General features: G+C 42.4%; 1 protein-coding gene across 2 annotated transcripts in view; it reads right to left on the bottom strand.

Moving 5' to 3' along the window:
• LOC106571474 (RAC-alpha serine/threonine-protein kinase) overlaps positions 1-14823 on the bottom strand; it is a 37463-nt gene extending 22640 nt beyond the window's left edge. For both annotated transcript variants that reach the window (XM_014144624.3, XM_014144625.3), the window contains exons 1-2: positions 14647-14823; positions 1677-1861 (exon numbers count right to left, since the gene is read on the bottom strand). In XM_014144624.3, coding sequence (XP_014000099.1) covers positions 1677-1722 — 46 coding nt within the window. In that variant the 5' untranslated portion in view covers positions 1723-1861; positions 14647-14823. The remainder of the gene's footprint in view (positions 1-1676; positions 1862-14646) is intronic.
• Positions 14824-16462: the final 1639 nt, after the last annotated feature.

Here is a 16462-nt window from a genome sequence, read left to right as displayed (position 1 = left end):
CTGGAATAGTGGGAAAGTCCAAACTCGGTCGGCAGTGATGGAACCAATGCCCTTCAATATTCACTTAAACCCAACTAGTTGACTCACTTGAAAGCAAGAAACCTGGCATAATCGGGTCATTCAGGCTACATTTATATACCTTGCTTCCATTACATACAAACCAGTTCAGCATATTGTCAACCATACAGAGGAGACATGATGCACATTGGCATGTTTAAATTAGGTGGCTGGTATACAGCGCTTGAATGAGCATGACCCTCCTAAACTAAAGTTGTTGTATAAAGTTTGAGAGTGACAGGTGGGAAAAGCATGAGCATTTTAAAAATGCACCCTGAGCTGAAAGAGCCTGACAGCACCACCCTGCAGCCTTCATGGTTTCCCATGGGTGATGTCACCATGGCCACATCGAGAGAGAAAAAAACATCTCCCCCCAAATCCCTTGTGGGCAAAACAGGCTCGCCGCCACACTAAGCGGCACAAATCCAGCATCGGCTGCCTTCCTTTTGAACAGGGCCCAGAGCCATTCCGGGTGGTGTCTGTCTGCATAGCTGAACTGGGATGACCCCCAAACTCCTAGACACGGCGCTACACTGTCCGACTGTCCGAGGCTGGAGGGAGGGAGGATTCTCCCGTAATAACCCATTGGCCTTGCAAACTCCTCGACCGTCCAACTTCCACAGAGTGTGTAGGAGTCTTACTGCTGCTGTCGCCCTCCACCACACCCTTATCCCTGCTCCATTGCAGAAAGTTAAGTTGCGCCTCTGTGATTGAAAAGGGTTTTGTACACAACCCAATAACAGAATTCACTCAGAAATATCCAGTGTAGGCAATTAGAGGATTTCATATGTGAAAACAAACATAAGTGGCTGAAACCATCGTTTGTCATTGTCAGTCATTCTCTGAACTCCTTCATTTTGCAATCCGTTCTTCCCCGTGGCTACAGCTGTGTCGAGGTGAGGCGGCATGCGCTGGCGACAGTTCAGTCATACAGTGGGGGGGTGTCATCCTCTTTGTTTATAGAACACAGAAAGGGTCAAAGGTGAAGCAGGTGCAAGTGGAAAACATGCACGAGGTTTGGCTTGGGTCACAGCAGAGACCCAGAGTTCAACCTACACACAGACTAACCCAAAACAATAGAAAAGGTTGAAAAACAACCCTTTGAAGTTAATAGTGCATTTCTATCCAGAAAAGGGCAAATATTTTGTTTCACCCACCTAAGTCCTGATATAACCTCTACTAGTGTGTGTACACTAACAGGTTTGTTATGATAATGTATTCACAGGCCTTAGGTGTTGGGAACAAACATTTTATAGACCATGAACATTCGTAGGGGCCATTAAATACTTCAGAGCAGTAAACATTCTTATAGACCGTAAACAATATTGAGGACCATAAACATTGCATCACTTGCATTGTAGACCTGGTTATCTATGAATGGAGCTGAAACAACAGGAAGCAATCTCAGAAATCTGTGATACTGGGATGACTTTATCTGTCCATTTAGGTCAAAAGACAACAGGTTGGCTAATTGAAAAGGATGCAAAAATAACCAGAAAAATCTACAAAGAAATCTACATTTATTTCATATCAAAACAGAGGAAGAATCAATGGAAGATTGTGTGATTTCCAAAGCCTTAGGTAAGAGGGTGGGGGAGATGTAGGGACTATGTATTTACCTCGTTTGTGAAGCCATCCCTCCTTCACAATGACTACTTCGCCCATGGTGGTCTGCGGAGGAATGGGGGTAAGGGGGAGGTTCTGTCCACTGAGGGAGTCCCACAGAAGGAGAAGACACTCTGGTCCCCTTCACTCAAATCAGAAGGGTCTAGTGCTGGGGAAGGTTTCAGCCAGCACTGGTTACCTATTGGAGTAAGACAAAGAGACAGGCTGGATTTGAACTAGTACACCCTATTACACATTCTTCAATGCTGCAAATATTAACACACCACAGGCAGTGATAAAGCGACATTAAGAGACAAAGAAACAAGGACTTCAAATGGCAATCAGTTATTATTCCAGAAAAACAGCTCAAGTCATTTACTATACAGTTACAAAGCAATTACTAAATCACTATGTAACAAAATACAATGTTAGAGTAATTACAGTTTTTCTACACATGAATAAGGACAAATTCATGTAGTGTTGCTATTTCTATCTGTATTTTCTGTAGCGTTGCACCCTACTGAACCAGTGTCTGGTATTTGTTATTATAAACTGGGTGGTTCGAACCCTGAATGCTGATTGGCTGACAGCCGTGGTATATCAGACCGTATATTTCTTTTTACTGCTCTAAATTACGTTGGTAAGCAGTTTATAAGAGCAATAAGGCACCTCGGGAGTTTCTGATATATTGCCAATATACCACAGCTAAGGGCTGTGTCCAGGCACTCCGCATTGCGTCGTACATAAGAACAGCCTTTAGCCGTGGTATATTGGCCATATACCACACCTCCTCGTGCCTTATTGGTTAAATTAAAAGACCGGGTCCTTACTCAGATGGCACCAAGACACAGATCTATGCAGACCGTTTAGCAGCTGTCAAATCGTTCTACCTTGTTATGGCTACCACCCCCACATATCCCTCCATATCTATCAACAGTGGAAATATTGCTTCAAAATTGTCCCTTGGATATATAGCCTACTTTGTGCAATGCCATATAGGATCATTTAATACGTTTAAGTGATAATGAACGCCCTCGAAGCCAGTGTTTGGAGGATACATTGGCATGGGTGTTGTTAGGCCCGAGACAAAGTCGAGGGGAGGCAAACCGTGCCAATATATCCTCCAAACACCGGCTTCAATGGCATTATCACTTTTATACAACGAGTTACCAACATATTCAAATAAAGATCAACATATTTTCATTAAAATAATTATTTTGATAAATGTATTCATACTATTTCGTCATTCCACAAGATATAGTCCCGACAAAACTAGAGTTGCTACCCAAGCCAGCTGGTCGTTCATTCTATTGGTTTGGTTGCCAGAGATGCAACTCAGTCGTTCAGTCTTTTTGTTCTGTATCTATGGACGCGACACAGGTCTTCGTTCTAAATGTTCCACTGCCATATTGGCTGGCAACATTGTTATCCCTTGCTTGCTAGCTAGCCAACTACAGCTAACTTACAGTCATGTCAAACAGTGCAGCCAGAACAGTAGCTGCATTTGTTTAAGCTGTTTCCTAGTGACATTTATTTGGATGCATCCATAACAATGAGCTAATGAGGCGCGATTTCGCCGGTCGTAGAAAATGTGCTCTCATCAGGACACTGTTGTTCAGAGGAGCTAGCCAACAACACAGCTAACACAATCACTTCAAACTGAAGCTGGGAAGACTACAAACTAGCTGCACTTCATTTCATTTTCTTTTTTCAATTGATATTTCTTTGTGTATATATATATCCATAAAAAATTATGCCAGCTGATTCAATGACTTCGAATGGCTAGGAAAAGCTGCCTGCCTGTCTGTCTCATCCCGACACGTTCATTACTATGGGACAGCTGGAGATCGAATGTCAGAGAGACAGACAGCAAGGTTTATCCAAACCTCCGCTGTAGAAAACTAAGTGTTTTTATAGTGGAGATCAAGTTTACAAATTGCCTGGCTGGGCTGATGAGGCAGTGGATTGCGCAGTCAGATGGAACAGAGTAAATAGGCATTTTAACGTTATAGATTTAGCCGGTGGTATCTTGTGGAAAAGACACCGGCTGGAATGCAGTTTTAACCAATCAGCATTCAGGATTAGAACCACCCATTGTGTAAAATTAAATAATAATCAAGGTGGTTCACAGGTTGGGTGTTCTGCTGTTGGACCAAACTAAATCAGGTATATTCAAGGAATGAGGGAAATTTCAGATTTCCATTGGTAGGCCTAAAAATTATAATATAGTACTATAACTACACTATGATCACCATGATTAACATTAGTGCTAGGCTAAAAAATAAAGAGAACCGTTGCTGAGCCTTGCAGAGCTTTATTTGTCCTAATCCTCTGGTTGTTGAAATCCTGCCCCTTGACTGCAACCCAATGATATTATATTAAATGACACCAATGTTCATCAGAATGATATGACTAGCCATGAAAAGAGCTTATGAATGCATTGGCAGAAGATCTGTACGATAGAGAGAGGGGTTAATGCAGGTTCACATTATTTAATATGGCTTCAACAGACAGCAGGTGCTGTCTAGCACAGCAATATGCCAAGTGTTTCTACTGCTACTGTCAAACTCTGTATGGAAATGGATGCATTCCAGATATACATTTTCTGCACGTCTATACAAATTACAGGACGGTTATAGCATGTTGATGTGGTTGTGCTGAGATGGTAAAGATGTTATCCAATGACTTCAAGGCACAGGGCTGGGGGAAGGAGGCAGCAGTTCTGCAGACGAAGCCCAGACAGAACACTCCTCCCCACTGCACAACCCTACATGCTCCATCTAGCAGCTAGTTACATAAAACAACCTGAAACTGTCTTTACTATGCAGCTTCATGTTTTTGATCTACCGATCAAGTATCATTTCACCTGGGGAAAAAATAACAGATGCCCATAGTGAACTGTTCAGAAGCCCAAAACAAACAGACATGAAAGACAGGAGCAAGTATGTTTACAAAATGGCCATTCAGTCGACCGTGGCCCACCAGGCTATTTGTTTCTGTTTAACTTACTAGCTGCTAGCCATGTTCTGATTTCTTCATTTGAAGGTCTCTCTCCAGGCCTATTGCAACCATTGGTGGTCACCAAATTATATCCAGGGGAGCTACCGTTAAACCATCAATACACGTGCTAAGTAACTGTCCAGTGAAAATGTATTTCAAAAGTTCTTATTCTGTTAACTCATATCCATATAAATGTTGTTGACTGATCCTGTATTTGTGGCCAAAGCATAAATTGAAGACAAACACACACAAAAAAACCACCCTAAACTGTTTGTAAAAAAGACCATTAAAAAAATGCTTGCTATTTCCTCATAAAGTATGATGTCATACTCCTGAGGAGGATGAGCTGGCCAATCAGCCTAATGTCAGTATAAATATTTTTCTATGACCAGTATACACCCATACCATTCTGTTGTTGGGATATGCCCACACTATTCCAACACAGAAAAGCTGCTTTTAACATATGTAATTCCAAAAATGTTGGTAAGGAAAACTATTTCACGCATATTATAAGTCATTATAAGTCATACTTCATAGATATCTGGAAACACTGGACAATTACTTTAATAATTTGTATTAATAGTAATTTCTTATCAAGAGGGGAAAATAAAACATCCCTGTACTGTCCACATCTAAAATGTGTAACTAAATCAAGCAAACATGAGATCAACAGATCTGCAGGTTTACTCTTGTGGGTTTTTGGTTGCAAGCAAGGCTGCTTAAAGGCTGGCATCTCCTATTGGTAGAGTTTGAAGAAATCCTGCACTATAGCAAGGTGGTTGCAATTGGCCAGTCAAATCTAACTAGTTAGGCTACCCCACAGTAACAACAACAACAAAAGGTGAATTGCAAAATATTAGAAATCTACACATGGTATTCTCTAGCCCTGGAAGGGCTTCAATCTGTGCAGTACAAAGGGGCAAGCCAAGGGTCAAGAGGTTGTGTGTATGTAATGTCTCCTATAATGAGTTGCCTGTAGGAGAGAGCAAACAAACCCAGAGGGGTTCACCAGGAGGTCGTACACAGCTCCCAGAGAGGCATGTTTTGTCTGTGTTGAGGCAAACATGAAGTTACAGACCTTGCAGTGACCTTTTTTGCTTGCTGCCTTGCAGTACATGGAGCCCCACTGTCAAACCACACTCATGTTGCACAGCACAGAAAGAATGCTGACAGAACTAAGCCGAGGTTAAGGTGAGGAAGCCAGGAAGGGGGAGATTGCGAGACAGTGATTTTTCATTGCTTAGACCTTGTGGGAACTGTCCGTCAACATAAAACGCACATTTCCATAGGATGTACAAACTCAGCGAGCCACACTATAAGTCAGACTACATCCATTGTGATGTTTTAAGGCGCATTGAAGACATACGTAGTCTTCAACAAAACAGACAGACCCCTAACTGTACAGTCGTGGTCAAAGGTTTTGAGAATGACACAAATATTACTTTCCACAAAGTTTGCTGCTTCAGTGACATTAGATATTTTTGTCAGATGTTACTATGGAATACTGAAGTATAATTACAAGCATTTCATAAGTCTCAAAGGCTTTTATGGACAATTACATGAAGTTGATGCAAAGAGTCAATATTTGCAGTGTTGATCCTTCTTTTTCAAGACCTCTGCAATCCTTCCTGGCATGCTGTCAATTAACTTCTGGGCCACATCCTGACTGATGGCAGCCCATACTTGCATAATCAATGCTTGGAGTTTGTCAGAATTTGTGGGTTTTGTTTATCCACCTGATGTCAGCTGGCCTCTTGAGGATTGACCACAAGTTCTCAATGGGATTAAGGTCTGGGGAGTTTCCTGGCCATGGAGCCAAAATATCGATGTTTTGTTCCCCGAGCCACTTAGTTATCACTTTTTCCTTATGGCAAGGTGCTCCATCATGCTGGAAAAGGCATTGTTCATCACCAAACTGTTCCTGGATGGTTGGGAGAAGTTGGTCTCGGAGGATGTGTTGGTACCATTCTTTATTCATGGCTGCGTTCTTAGGCAAAATTGTGAGTGAGTCCACTCCCTTGGCTGAGAAGCAACCCCACACATGAATGATCTCAGGATGCTTTACTGTTGGCATGACACAGGACTGATGGGGACCTTTTGCAGAATATCAGTCTGTCCCTGATGTTTTTCCTGGAGAGAAGTGGCTTCTTGAGTGCAGATGCACTCACACCTGCCTGCTGCCATTCCTGAGCAAGCGCTGTACTGGTGGTGCCCCGATCCCGCAGCTGAATCAACTTTAGGATACAGTCCTGGCGCTTGCTGGACTTTCTTGGGCGCCCTGAAGCCTTCTTCACAACAATTGAACCGCTCTCCTTGAAGTTCTTGATGATCCGATAAATGGTTGATTTAGGTGCAATCTTACTGGCAGCAATATCCTCGCCTGTGAAGCTATTTTTGTGCAAAGCAATGATGACGGCACTTGTTTCCTTGCAGGTAACCATGGTTGACAGAGGAAGAACAATGATTCCAAGCACCACCCTCCTTTTGAAGCTTCCAGTCTGTTATTTGAACTCAATCAGCATGACAGAGTGATCTCCAGCCTTGTCCTCGTCAACACTCACACCTGTGTTAACGAGAGAATCACTGACATGATGTCAGCTGGTCCTTTTGTGGCAGGGCTGAAATGCAGTGCAAATGTTTTGGGGGGATTCAGTTCATTTGCATGGCAAAGAGGGACTTTGCAATTAATTGCAATTCATCTGATCACTCTTCATAACATTCTGGAGTATATGCAAATTGCCATCATACAAACTGAAGCAGCAGACTTTGTGAAAATTAATATTCGTGTCATTCTCAAAACTTTTGGCCACGACTGTACCTTTGATTTGCGTCATGTTTTTTCACCCAGAATGGGATGTACAGTGTAATGAATCTCAGACGGACCTATAGGCAGACCAGAGGAATTGCTTTGAGATGATCCGGTGATAGCAAGGGGGGTGCAGCAAGGGCCCTATTGACTGGGACTAGCCAATGAGACCAGAGATGGTAAAAGGTAGACTAATTCCAGAGAAAAATCCTGCTGCCCCCAGCATACACCCCTCTTCCTCCCTTTCTCCTTGCTACACACACACCCACCCACCCACCACCCCTCAATGTCTGGAAGGGGTGGGCATGACTAATCGAGTACTCAAACAGACGTCAAAACTCAATATTGAACCAGAGATAAAAAATTTAAAAAATTTAAAGAAAGTCCAATACTGTAAAACTATTTGGTCAAAATGTTGTCTTGACCAAAACGTTCATTTACTTTGACTCTAGTGTTCCATTTGTACCTGTGCATTTGCAGGACACAAGAAAAAACAAACTAAGCCAAGCATCACACATTCTGCTACCCAAAAGCCTTTACCCCTCTGAGTCTCACTCAATTGTGTTCCGAGCGCTCCCTCTACACACTGGAGTGCGTCTACAGAAATAAATGCCCTTAAAAACATATCTAACTGATGGGATGATGACAGTTTTATCACAAATTTAAAATGGACTGGTTGACTGAAGTAGCAAAATATGTGTTCCAATAATGAGCTGCAATTTTGGAACAATTGCGTAATTTCCCGCTTCAGCTACTTTGCGGTTGTCACTAGCTGCCAGTCACAAAATCAAAGTCTCTTTATCAGAAAAACTCATGAAAGGTTGGACATAAGGTCAGCAGTGTGGTTCAGGGTTAAGTTTAAACTCTGATTTTAAAAAGAGAAATTGTAGAAACAGGCAGGGTTTATGATTAACGACTTATTGTTTATGACTGTGGCTGTGGTAACTAGTGACGACCCTACTTTGCAAATCGCTAGTGCCATTTAAAATTGGTTAGCCTAGGGTATAACCACCCTAAATAGACAAGTTCCAGACTGAAAATATGCAAAACCATTATTTTGATAAAGACAAAGATCATATTTTCATCAGAATCATTAAGAATAGACCTACTCAACAAACACATGTCTAGGCCGTAATTCCTCCCCATGTAGTGTCCAATGTGGACTTGTTAACAGTCAGGATAAACTAAATCAAAACGTCTGTATATCAAAAAGAAGACCTATTTTGGTTTGTACCCCTGAAAAATATTTTTCAGCTCTCCAAATTGAGCCCAGTTTCAAATGATCACTGTTTGAGAATAAGTGTTACAGACAGGAGATGTGCATCACTTATGTTCTATTTTTACTATAAAATGTGTCTTGACTGTGATAAGGGCTCAGGAAATAAGAGCATCTTGTCTGCTAAATTAACAAAACAAGGCTACGCCATTGCACAGCCATAGGCTTCTACAAACAAGCGCCACACTGCTGAAGGTTCAAATTATAAACGCTTGATGATTAGTTGATTATTTGAATCAGCTGTGTAGTGCTAGCACAAAAACTAAATGTGTACCCCTTTGGGTGCCCAAGACCGAGCATGGGAAACCTTGGCATGTAGACAAATTCACCACCAAAAAATTCCAGTGCAGGCATTGTGTTCTAAAAATAGCTTTTATTTATTTATCATTAAGAGTACTCAAAGAAAAAAAGTAGCGCGAGTACTCAAACAGTTCAAAAAGGTCAAATGTCCATCCCTAATGTCTGGCTCCTCGAAAAATGAAGTACGCTTTATGTGACATTCTTTAGTGCGGACCCATCACACCCTTTTGCTTTCTGAATTCACAGATTTTACGCATCAACCAAACTTCTGGGAGAGCGCGATGGTCCCTTTTCGATTTCCTTGGTACGCACAGAAAGAGACCACAGTGTTCCTGTGAATGACATAAATCTTTAACAACAGCCCTCTTGCCCATGTGGTTAACTCCCCTGCCCCAACGTGCAGCACAAACACACACTTGTATTATGCCAGCCGAAGCACACGGATGCACAAACACACACTCGTATTATGCCAGCCGAAGCACAAGGATGCACAAACACACACTCGTATTATGCCAGCCGAAGCACAAGGATGCACAAACACACACTCGTATTATGCCAGCCGAAGCACAAGGATGCACAAACACACACTCGTATTATGCCAGCCGAAGCACACGGATGCACAAACACACACTCGTATTATGCCAGCAGAAGCACACGGATGCACAAACACACACTCGTATTATGCCAGCAGAAGCACACGGATGCACAAACACACACTCGTATTATGCCAGCAGAAGCACAAGGATGCACAAACACACACTCGTATTATGTCAGCAGAAGCACATGGATGCACACAAAACAGCTAACACTAAATCATCCAACGACAGACATACAAAACATGTAAGAAACAGAAACACTCACTCCTCTCACACCTGTCTACAGCATGCAGTCCAACAAATGGGAGCATGTAGAAACATGTGCACTAAACACATTCTCACAAAAACACCTATAGGCTGATACAAATGGTCATGTCATGCACACACAAAACCAGACTAATAACTAACAAATGCTACCGTACCAAAACCACACAAAAATGTCTCATACATGCAACACACATGAACGCACGCACACACACACACACACGTGTCCCTTAGGACCTCACACTGACATCTCCTCCTGGTTCAGGCACACTCCTGCAGCCCAGAGCGCTCCTCCCCTCCCAAAGACGCCTGCACGTCCCCCCCCCCCCCCCCCACCCACCCCTGCCGGCTGGCTGCGGAGGGGAAAAGAGACTTGGCCCATGGCCAAAATACTCGCTCCCTCAGACACACACACGCACACACACACACACACACACACACTGCAGCACTCGAATGAACCCAACGCCCTCACAGCTGGTCACGTGGCCAAGCCAAAGAGGGAGGGGAGGAGGAGAAGGAAGAAAGAAGGAGAAAGAGTAGGAGCGAGAGAAAGACCGATACAGAGGGAGGGAGAACGAGAGGGAGGAATGGGAAAGGAGGGAGGGAAAGAAAGAGGGAAAGAGAGGAAAAAGAGAGGCCCCTTAGGGTTGCCACCGCCACGCCTAGTTCGACATTTGTGGCCTCGTCATGGTGGAGTGTGCACCACGCGCCCCAGTGTCAGGGAGCCAGGGAAGCTGCTGCAGAGAAGAGAGGGGGAGTGTATAAAATACAGCAAGAAAGAGGATGGACTCTTCTTCATGCCACGCAGCTGCACATCCACAGCTGGGATTTGGGGGATGTCAGTGGACATGCCTTGACATTAATTAACATGTGGAGTAGCAGGGTTTTATGGTGAATAGGGTGCATCCCAGCAGCGGCTCTGTGCAAGTGTGCCTTTCAAAGTACAGGAGATGTTGGCCCTTTGGAAAGGATGATAGCAGGCAAATAAACCTGCAGTTTTGTCAATGGATTGAGTTAACAGCACATTAACAGCACACAAAGTCTGCCAGGCCAGAAACGGAAGACGGTAGATAATGTGCATGAGCCAGTGTGTGCAGTGCAAAGGCTGAGGGAGGACTTTTGGGTGGAATCACCCTTAGTCCTAACGACTCATACATGTAGCAGCTGTTTCTGCCAGGTACAGATCCTAACAGGTAGAGTTCCCCAGGTTTATTCCATGGGTGAAATGATGCAAATATAAGAGTCAGCCACGTTGCCCATACTAGACCTATTTTGTTTGCTGTTCTGTTTGGTTACTAACCAGGTGACCACTGACCATGTTTGCTAATGATCCCTTACCTTCTAGTACACAATATTCTAAAGAAAGACCCCCAATCCTGTGTGGTGCGACTTTCTTCAGATTGACTGTTGTTTCCAATCATGTCTGGCAACTTTGAATAATCTGTCAGAATCAATTGAGACAGAAACGTGACAAAAGTTACTCATGTAATCAGTGTGGAGGTAACTTCTGTTAAGAGTTGTTTAAAAGAGTCTGTCAATATCCTCCCATTCAGCAGGCTGTCAATATCCTCCCATTCAGCAGGCTGTCAATATCCTCCCATTCAGCAGGCTGTCAACATCCTCCCATTCAGCAGGCTGTCAACATCCTCCCATTCAGCAGGCTGTCAACATCCTCCCATTCAGCAGGCTGTCAACATCCTCACATTCAGCAGGCTGTCAACATCCTCACATTCAGCAGGCTGACAACATCCTCACATTCAGCAGGCTGTCAACATCCTCACATTCAGCAGGCTGTCAACATCCTCACATCCTCAATGTTCAGGAACAGGCTGAGCAAAAGGGAACAATGAGTGGGTAAATAGCATAGAAGGAGCATTTACTGGACCCAAATATAAAACTCATTTCCAGATCCATTCCTTGAATTCTAATGACTTTGGCAGGGTGGTTCGCCTCTGAATTACAGTGTTTAGATTGTTGTTTGTTTTTATGTTAGGTAACTAAGCAACCACCACCCCCCTTGTTTTCGAATGGACCACCTTGAGTGAGTCGCCACATTTTTTCTGACGAGCGTGAAGATGGGTAAAAGAGTGCTTATTTATGCAATTAGTGTACAGCATCTTTTCCCTCCCTGTAAAACATAAGCATATGAAATACACTCAGCTTAGTTAAGAGAGACTTACTGGGTGTAACAACTGGGCTGGCGCTGTAAGCTTGACTGGATGTCTGTGCGTGAGAAAGAGTTCAAAAGAGACTGACTATGGATTGCAAACAGAAGTGTCTGTTTTAAGGTGGTTGTGGCTAGTTCCTTCGTAAACCCTTGAGAAGTAGCCATGATTAGACGTTTCTTCCAGACCTCATCTGTCTAGACAAGAAATTGGGTTGAAAGACTCAAATGCTGACATGCTGTTTGACTGATATCCTTCACGCTGCCCCACTCCTTGACCTCTGATGGGATTCAAAGAGTTATCTTTCTCAAACACACAGAGACAGTGGAATGCTTTGAGGGCTGTAAGAGGTGAGGGTGGACCCCTTGTTAAAATGTCATGAGATCTGGAGGTGTGTGTGTGTGTGTGTGTGTGTGTGTGTGTGTGTGTGTGTGTGTGTGTGTGTGTGTGTGTGTGTGTGTGTGTGTGGGGGGGCGCGCGCACGGTTGACACAACAACTCCTCTTGCCATTTGCCTGATAATACATCTGAACCTCTTGGCTCGCTGACCAGCACAATACACTTGTCTGTGCTACAGCAGGCGATTCCAGAGACATTCCTCATATTCAGGCTACAACCAAATATGAGGTATTTACATCCACAGGGCAAACAGTTCACACTACCGCTTACTTCAAAAGGTTGTCACAGCCTGTCTCTTACACTCTCCATCCTCTGGTGTGTTTTTTCAGTCTTTGTATTACGTTTTAGGTCTCCTGTTCCTCAAAACAACCGCCAGCACACACACATTATATGTGAGATGTTCGTAACCATCTAATTTTTGGCTCCAAAATGATTTATCTGCCATGTTTAGCAACAACTGGGAGTATTGACCATGATCAAACAAAGATGTTGGCATTTAGAAGAGAACTGTTCCCAACTGCAATGGATTATTTTCATGGCAACTTGTTTGTTTTAAGCCTCAATATGCTCCCCCTTCGTCCTCTGAAAAACTGTCAGCGGTACCCTGGCATCACCACAAATCTGCCTTGAATCCTGTCTGACCTCCTTGTTAATGTGTGCTCTCTCTCTCTCTCTCTCTCTCTCTTCTCAAGGTAATCCACACACACTAGATTTTAGGAGCATGTCTAAGAGGAGATAGCAGTTGTGTGAGAGAGACAGCGTGTGTGCGTGGTGTCTGATTTAAGAACAATTTGCATGTTATTCATTATGCTCACAATAACCCTGCCCTTGGCTTGGACTTTGGTATCGAAAGATGCTGAGTTGGGTACCAGAGGAAAGCTACATTTTCACCGGTCACTTTGTAAGGATTTTAAGTCAATTTTTGTGTTATGTAATTGTAGTGTTTTGAGAGGTATTTTTGCTGTAGGCATAATTTCAGCTCAATTATTTCTGGAGATTGAAAATGAATACTAGCCTCTGTCCATCACATCTTGTTTTTAAATGCTTCAACACAAACACACAATCTCACTATCTCCTAAACTTTCTATATTTTGTTCTCTAAGTAATATGGAGTAAAAGTTAAAAAGTAATAAGAAGAATTCATTGTGATTATTGCACTTCCTCGCTTGTGGCAAAATCCATAATTGAGAATAGGCAGATGCACTGTAAATCTGACAGTTTAACATCACATAATTTTTGCAAATGGCATGTCATGACACAAATCGATCACACAAAGATAGTGTGAAATCATTTTTTTTAAAATGCAGTAAAATAGGTCATTTAGAACTTCATACAGTGGTTGCTTTTCATTAAATACATTTTGTAATCAAATCACCGTTTGAATACAACGTTTCAGCCAATCTTTTAGGGTTGATACACGAGTAGCCTGTGTGGATACAATGTTTCCACACTATAACGCAATAAGTAGGGGCCATTGTTACAGTAGGGTTACAGCACACGTGTTAGCCTTATGCAAAAAGCAGGTTCCCTTATTCTCTATGGTTAGTCTACATTGTAGAAAATATATCAATGGAACAACCTTCAAGTCCCGGTCAGTTACTTCAGGTTCATCAATAAAATAATTCAACTAAGTTTCAACTAAATGAGTCTACAATACAATAATGAGTGAATAGGCTGAGCTTCACCAAAGAACAAAAAGATGTTGGAAAACTTATTGGACTTGTCACTAATAACACTGTACGGCGGATGTACACTCCTTGCTGTGGCCAAATGATGCCAAGCGGCATAAAGCAACTGTACTACTAACATAACAATTAATGACAGAGAATTGACTTTAGTTTCGCGAGCACTGTGCGCGACACCTAAAAAAAAATAAGATTGTCCAGTAATTATGTGAACTCTTCGTAAATATAATGTAAGAAATGTAATAACGTGCATTACTGTGGAAATGAGCTATGCGTCACAAAGCTACACATTACACACGTTCGGCTAAGTGGAACAATATCCCGATTTGTAAATATTTCTCATATTTTGTCTCGTTTTTTTTTTACAGTTCTAGGCCTAGTAGCAGATTAGGTAAAGAAGATATCCGCATCCCACTGACTACAATAGGAACTACCCTTTCTGGCATGACTGAAGACTGAAACAACAAAATAAGAAATCAAACACAGTACTTTACCTTAACCAATTCAAATGTTATTCCGGGCCATTGCTTGGACTCTTTGACAATGTATCAGCAGATATGTCCATGCGTATTCGTTAATGTATCCTCGTGCACTAGAAGTCTAGCCTTTCTCCCATTAAACCAACCGAGCCTTATGTCTGAACGACATTTGAATCGCTCCTGGGTCCTAAAGCCGACCCCATACCTGTACCGTAACCTCATTTGCCTTTTCACCCGTTTCAAGAGTTCAGTGTGTGCGTTGCATTGAGTGTGTCACTCAAGATGCAAAATGCCACGTTTTCTGGGACTGTGTTGTTAAACTAGAACGTTATACCGGATGATGATGATAAAATGGAGAACTTTACTGTAGGCAGAAACAACTTGCTTTGGATCTATCTAATGTATTTACGGGTAATTGAGAGAGTATTATATTTCATTGAGAGAATATTCTATCATCATTATTGCTAAAATGAGAATTAATACCCCTTATGAGTATAATTGATGCAGAAAATACCCATTAGTTATGTAAGCTAATTACTTACAGTATACACTATAGCAAACCATTAGTTGGGCTCTTCTTTCTTGATAGGTTACATGAATGCCACATATTTACCATAATGATTGGGAGGGAGTGCATTAGAATTATGGAGCAGCGTTTGTGTGTGTGGGGTGGGGGAGTAGTGTGTTTGTGGGGTGGGGGAGTAGTGTGTGTGTGCCTACTCATATTACACATGAAAGTGTGTAATAAAGGTGTAAGTGTGTAATAAAGGTAATGCCACAATGACAACACTTCAACACAGTTTCGGTAAAAAGCCTCCATGATGAGGTTTAGGGATTCTTTTTTGCCACAGAGGAAATCCCCTGTCAGAGCCTCAGCCGGTAAACAAGAAGTCAGAGCAGAGTGGGTCTGCCAGCAGGACAAAAGGCCTCCATTCAGCTGGCTCAACTACGAGAAACACACACACAGCCGCGCTTCATGAGCTATTTGTTATTGGAAAACTACTCGGACACTTTTCAGTGTTCTGTGACACCACTTTGGTTCATTGACCTCATTTGGAGTGGTTATATGCTTAACTAGGCTACTGCTGTCTAACTGTTCTGTCTCACAGACTTTGTCTCTTAAAGAAACTATATTTCCTTAAATGTCTCACTTTCATTATCAGTCACAATTTGTTTAGTTATGAGATCAGGAAGCTTATATGTAGCTTGTTTATTTCCATACCTCTTTACTTTGTGACACAGAGAGTTCGGCTTTTTATAGTATTACTGTTGTATAAAGTAATCAACAGAAATGGATTAACGAGCAAACCGTTACTGTATGTTTTACTGTATATTGACCCCCCTCACTCATTCTCTCTCTTTCTCCCTCTCTTTCCCTCTCTCTCTCTCTTTACAGTGCATTCAGAAAGTATTCAGACCCCTTCACTTTCTCCACATTTTGTTACATTACAGCCTTATTCTAAAATGGATTAAATAAAAAAATGTCCTCAATCTACACACAATACCCCATAATGACAAAGGGAAAACATTTTTAACATATTTAGCAAAAAACTGAAATACCTTATTTGTATAAGTATTCAGGCCCTTTGCTATGAGACTCGAAATTGAGCTCAGGTGCATCCTGTTTCCATCGGTCATCCTTGAGATGTTTCTACAACTTGATTGGAGTCCACCTGTGGTAAATTCAATTGATTGGACATGATTTGGAAAGGCACACACCTGTCTATATAAGGTCCCACAGTTGACAGTGCATGTCAGAGCAAAAGCCATGAGGTCGAAGGAATTGTCCGTAGACCTCTGAGACAGGATTGTGTCGAAGCACAGATCTGGG

Source organism: Salmo salar, chromosome 15, assembly GCF_965601325.2.
Source record: "Salmo salar chromosome 15, fSalSal1, whole genome shotgun sequence".
In the NCBI taxonomy this organism is placed as follows: domain Eukaryota; kingdom Metazoa; phylum Chordata; class Actinopteri; order Salmoniformes; family Salmonidae; genus Salmo; species Salmo salar.
This window is presented reverse-complemented; position numbering and strand designations above follow the sequence as displayed.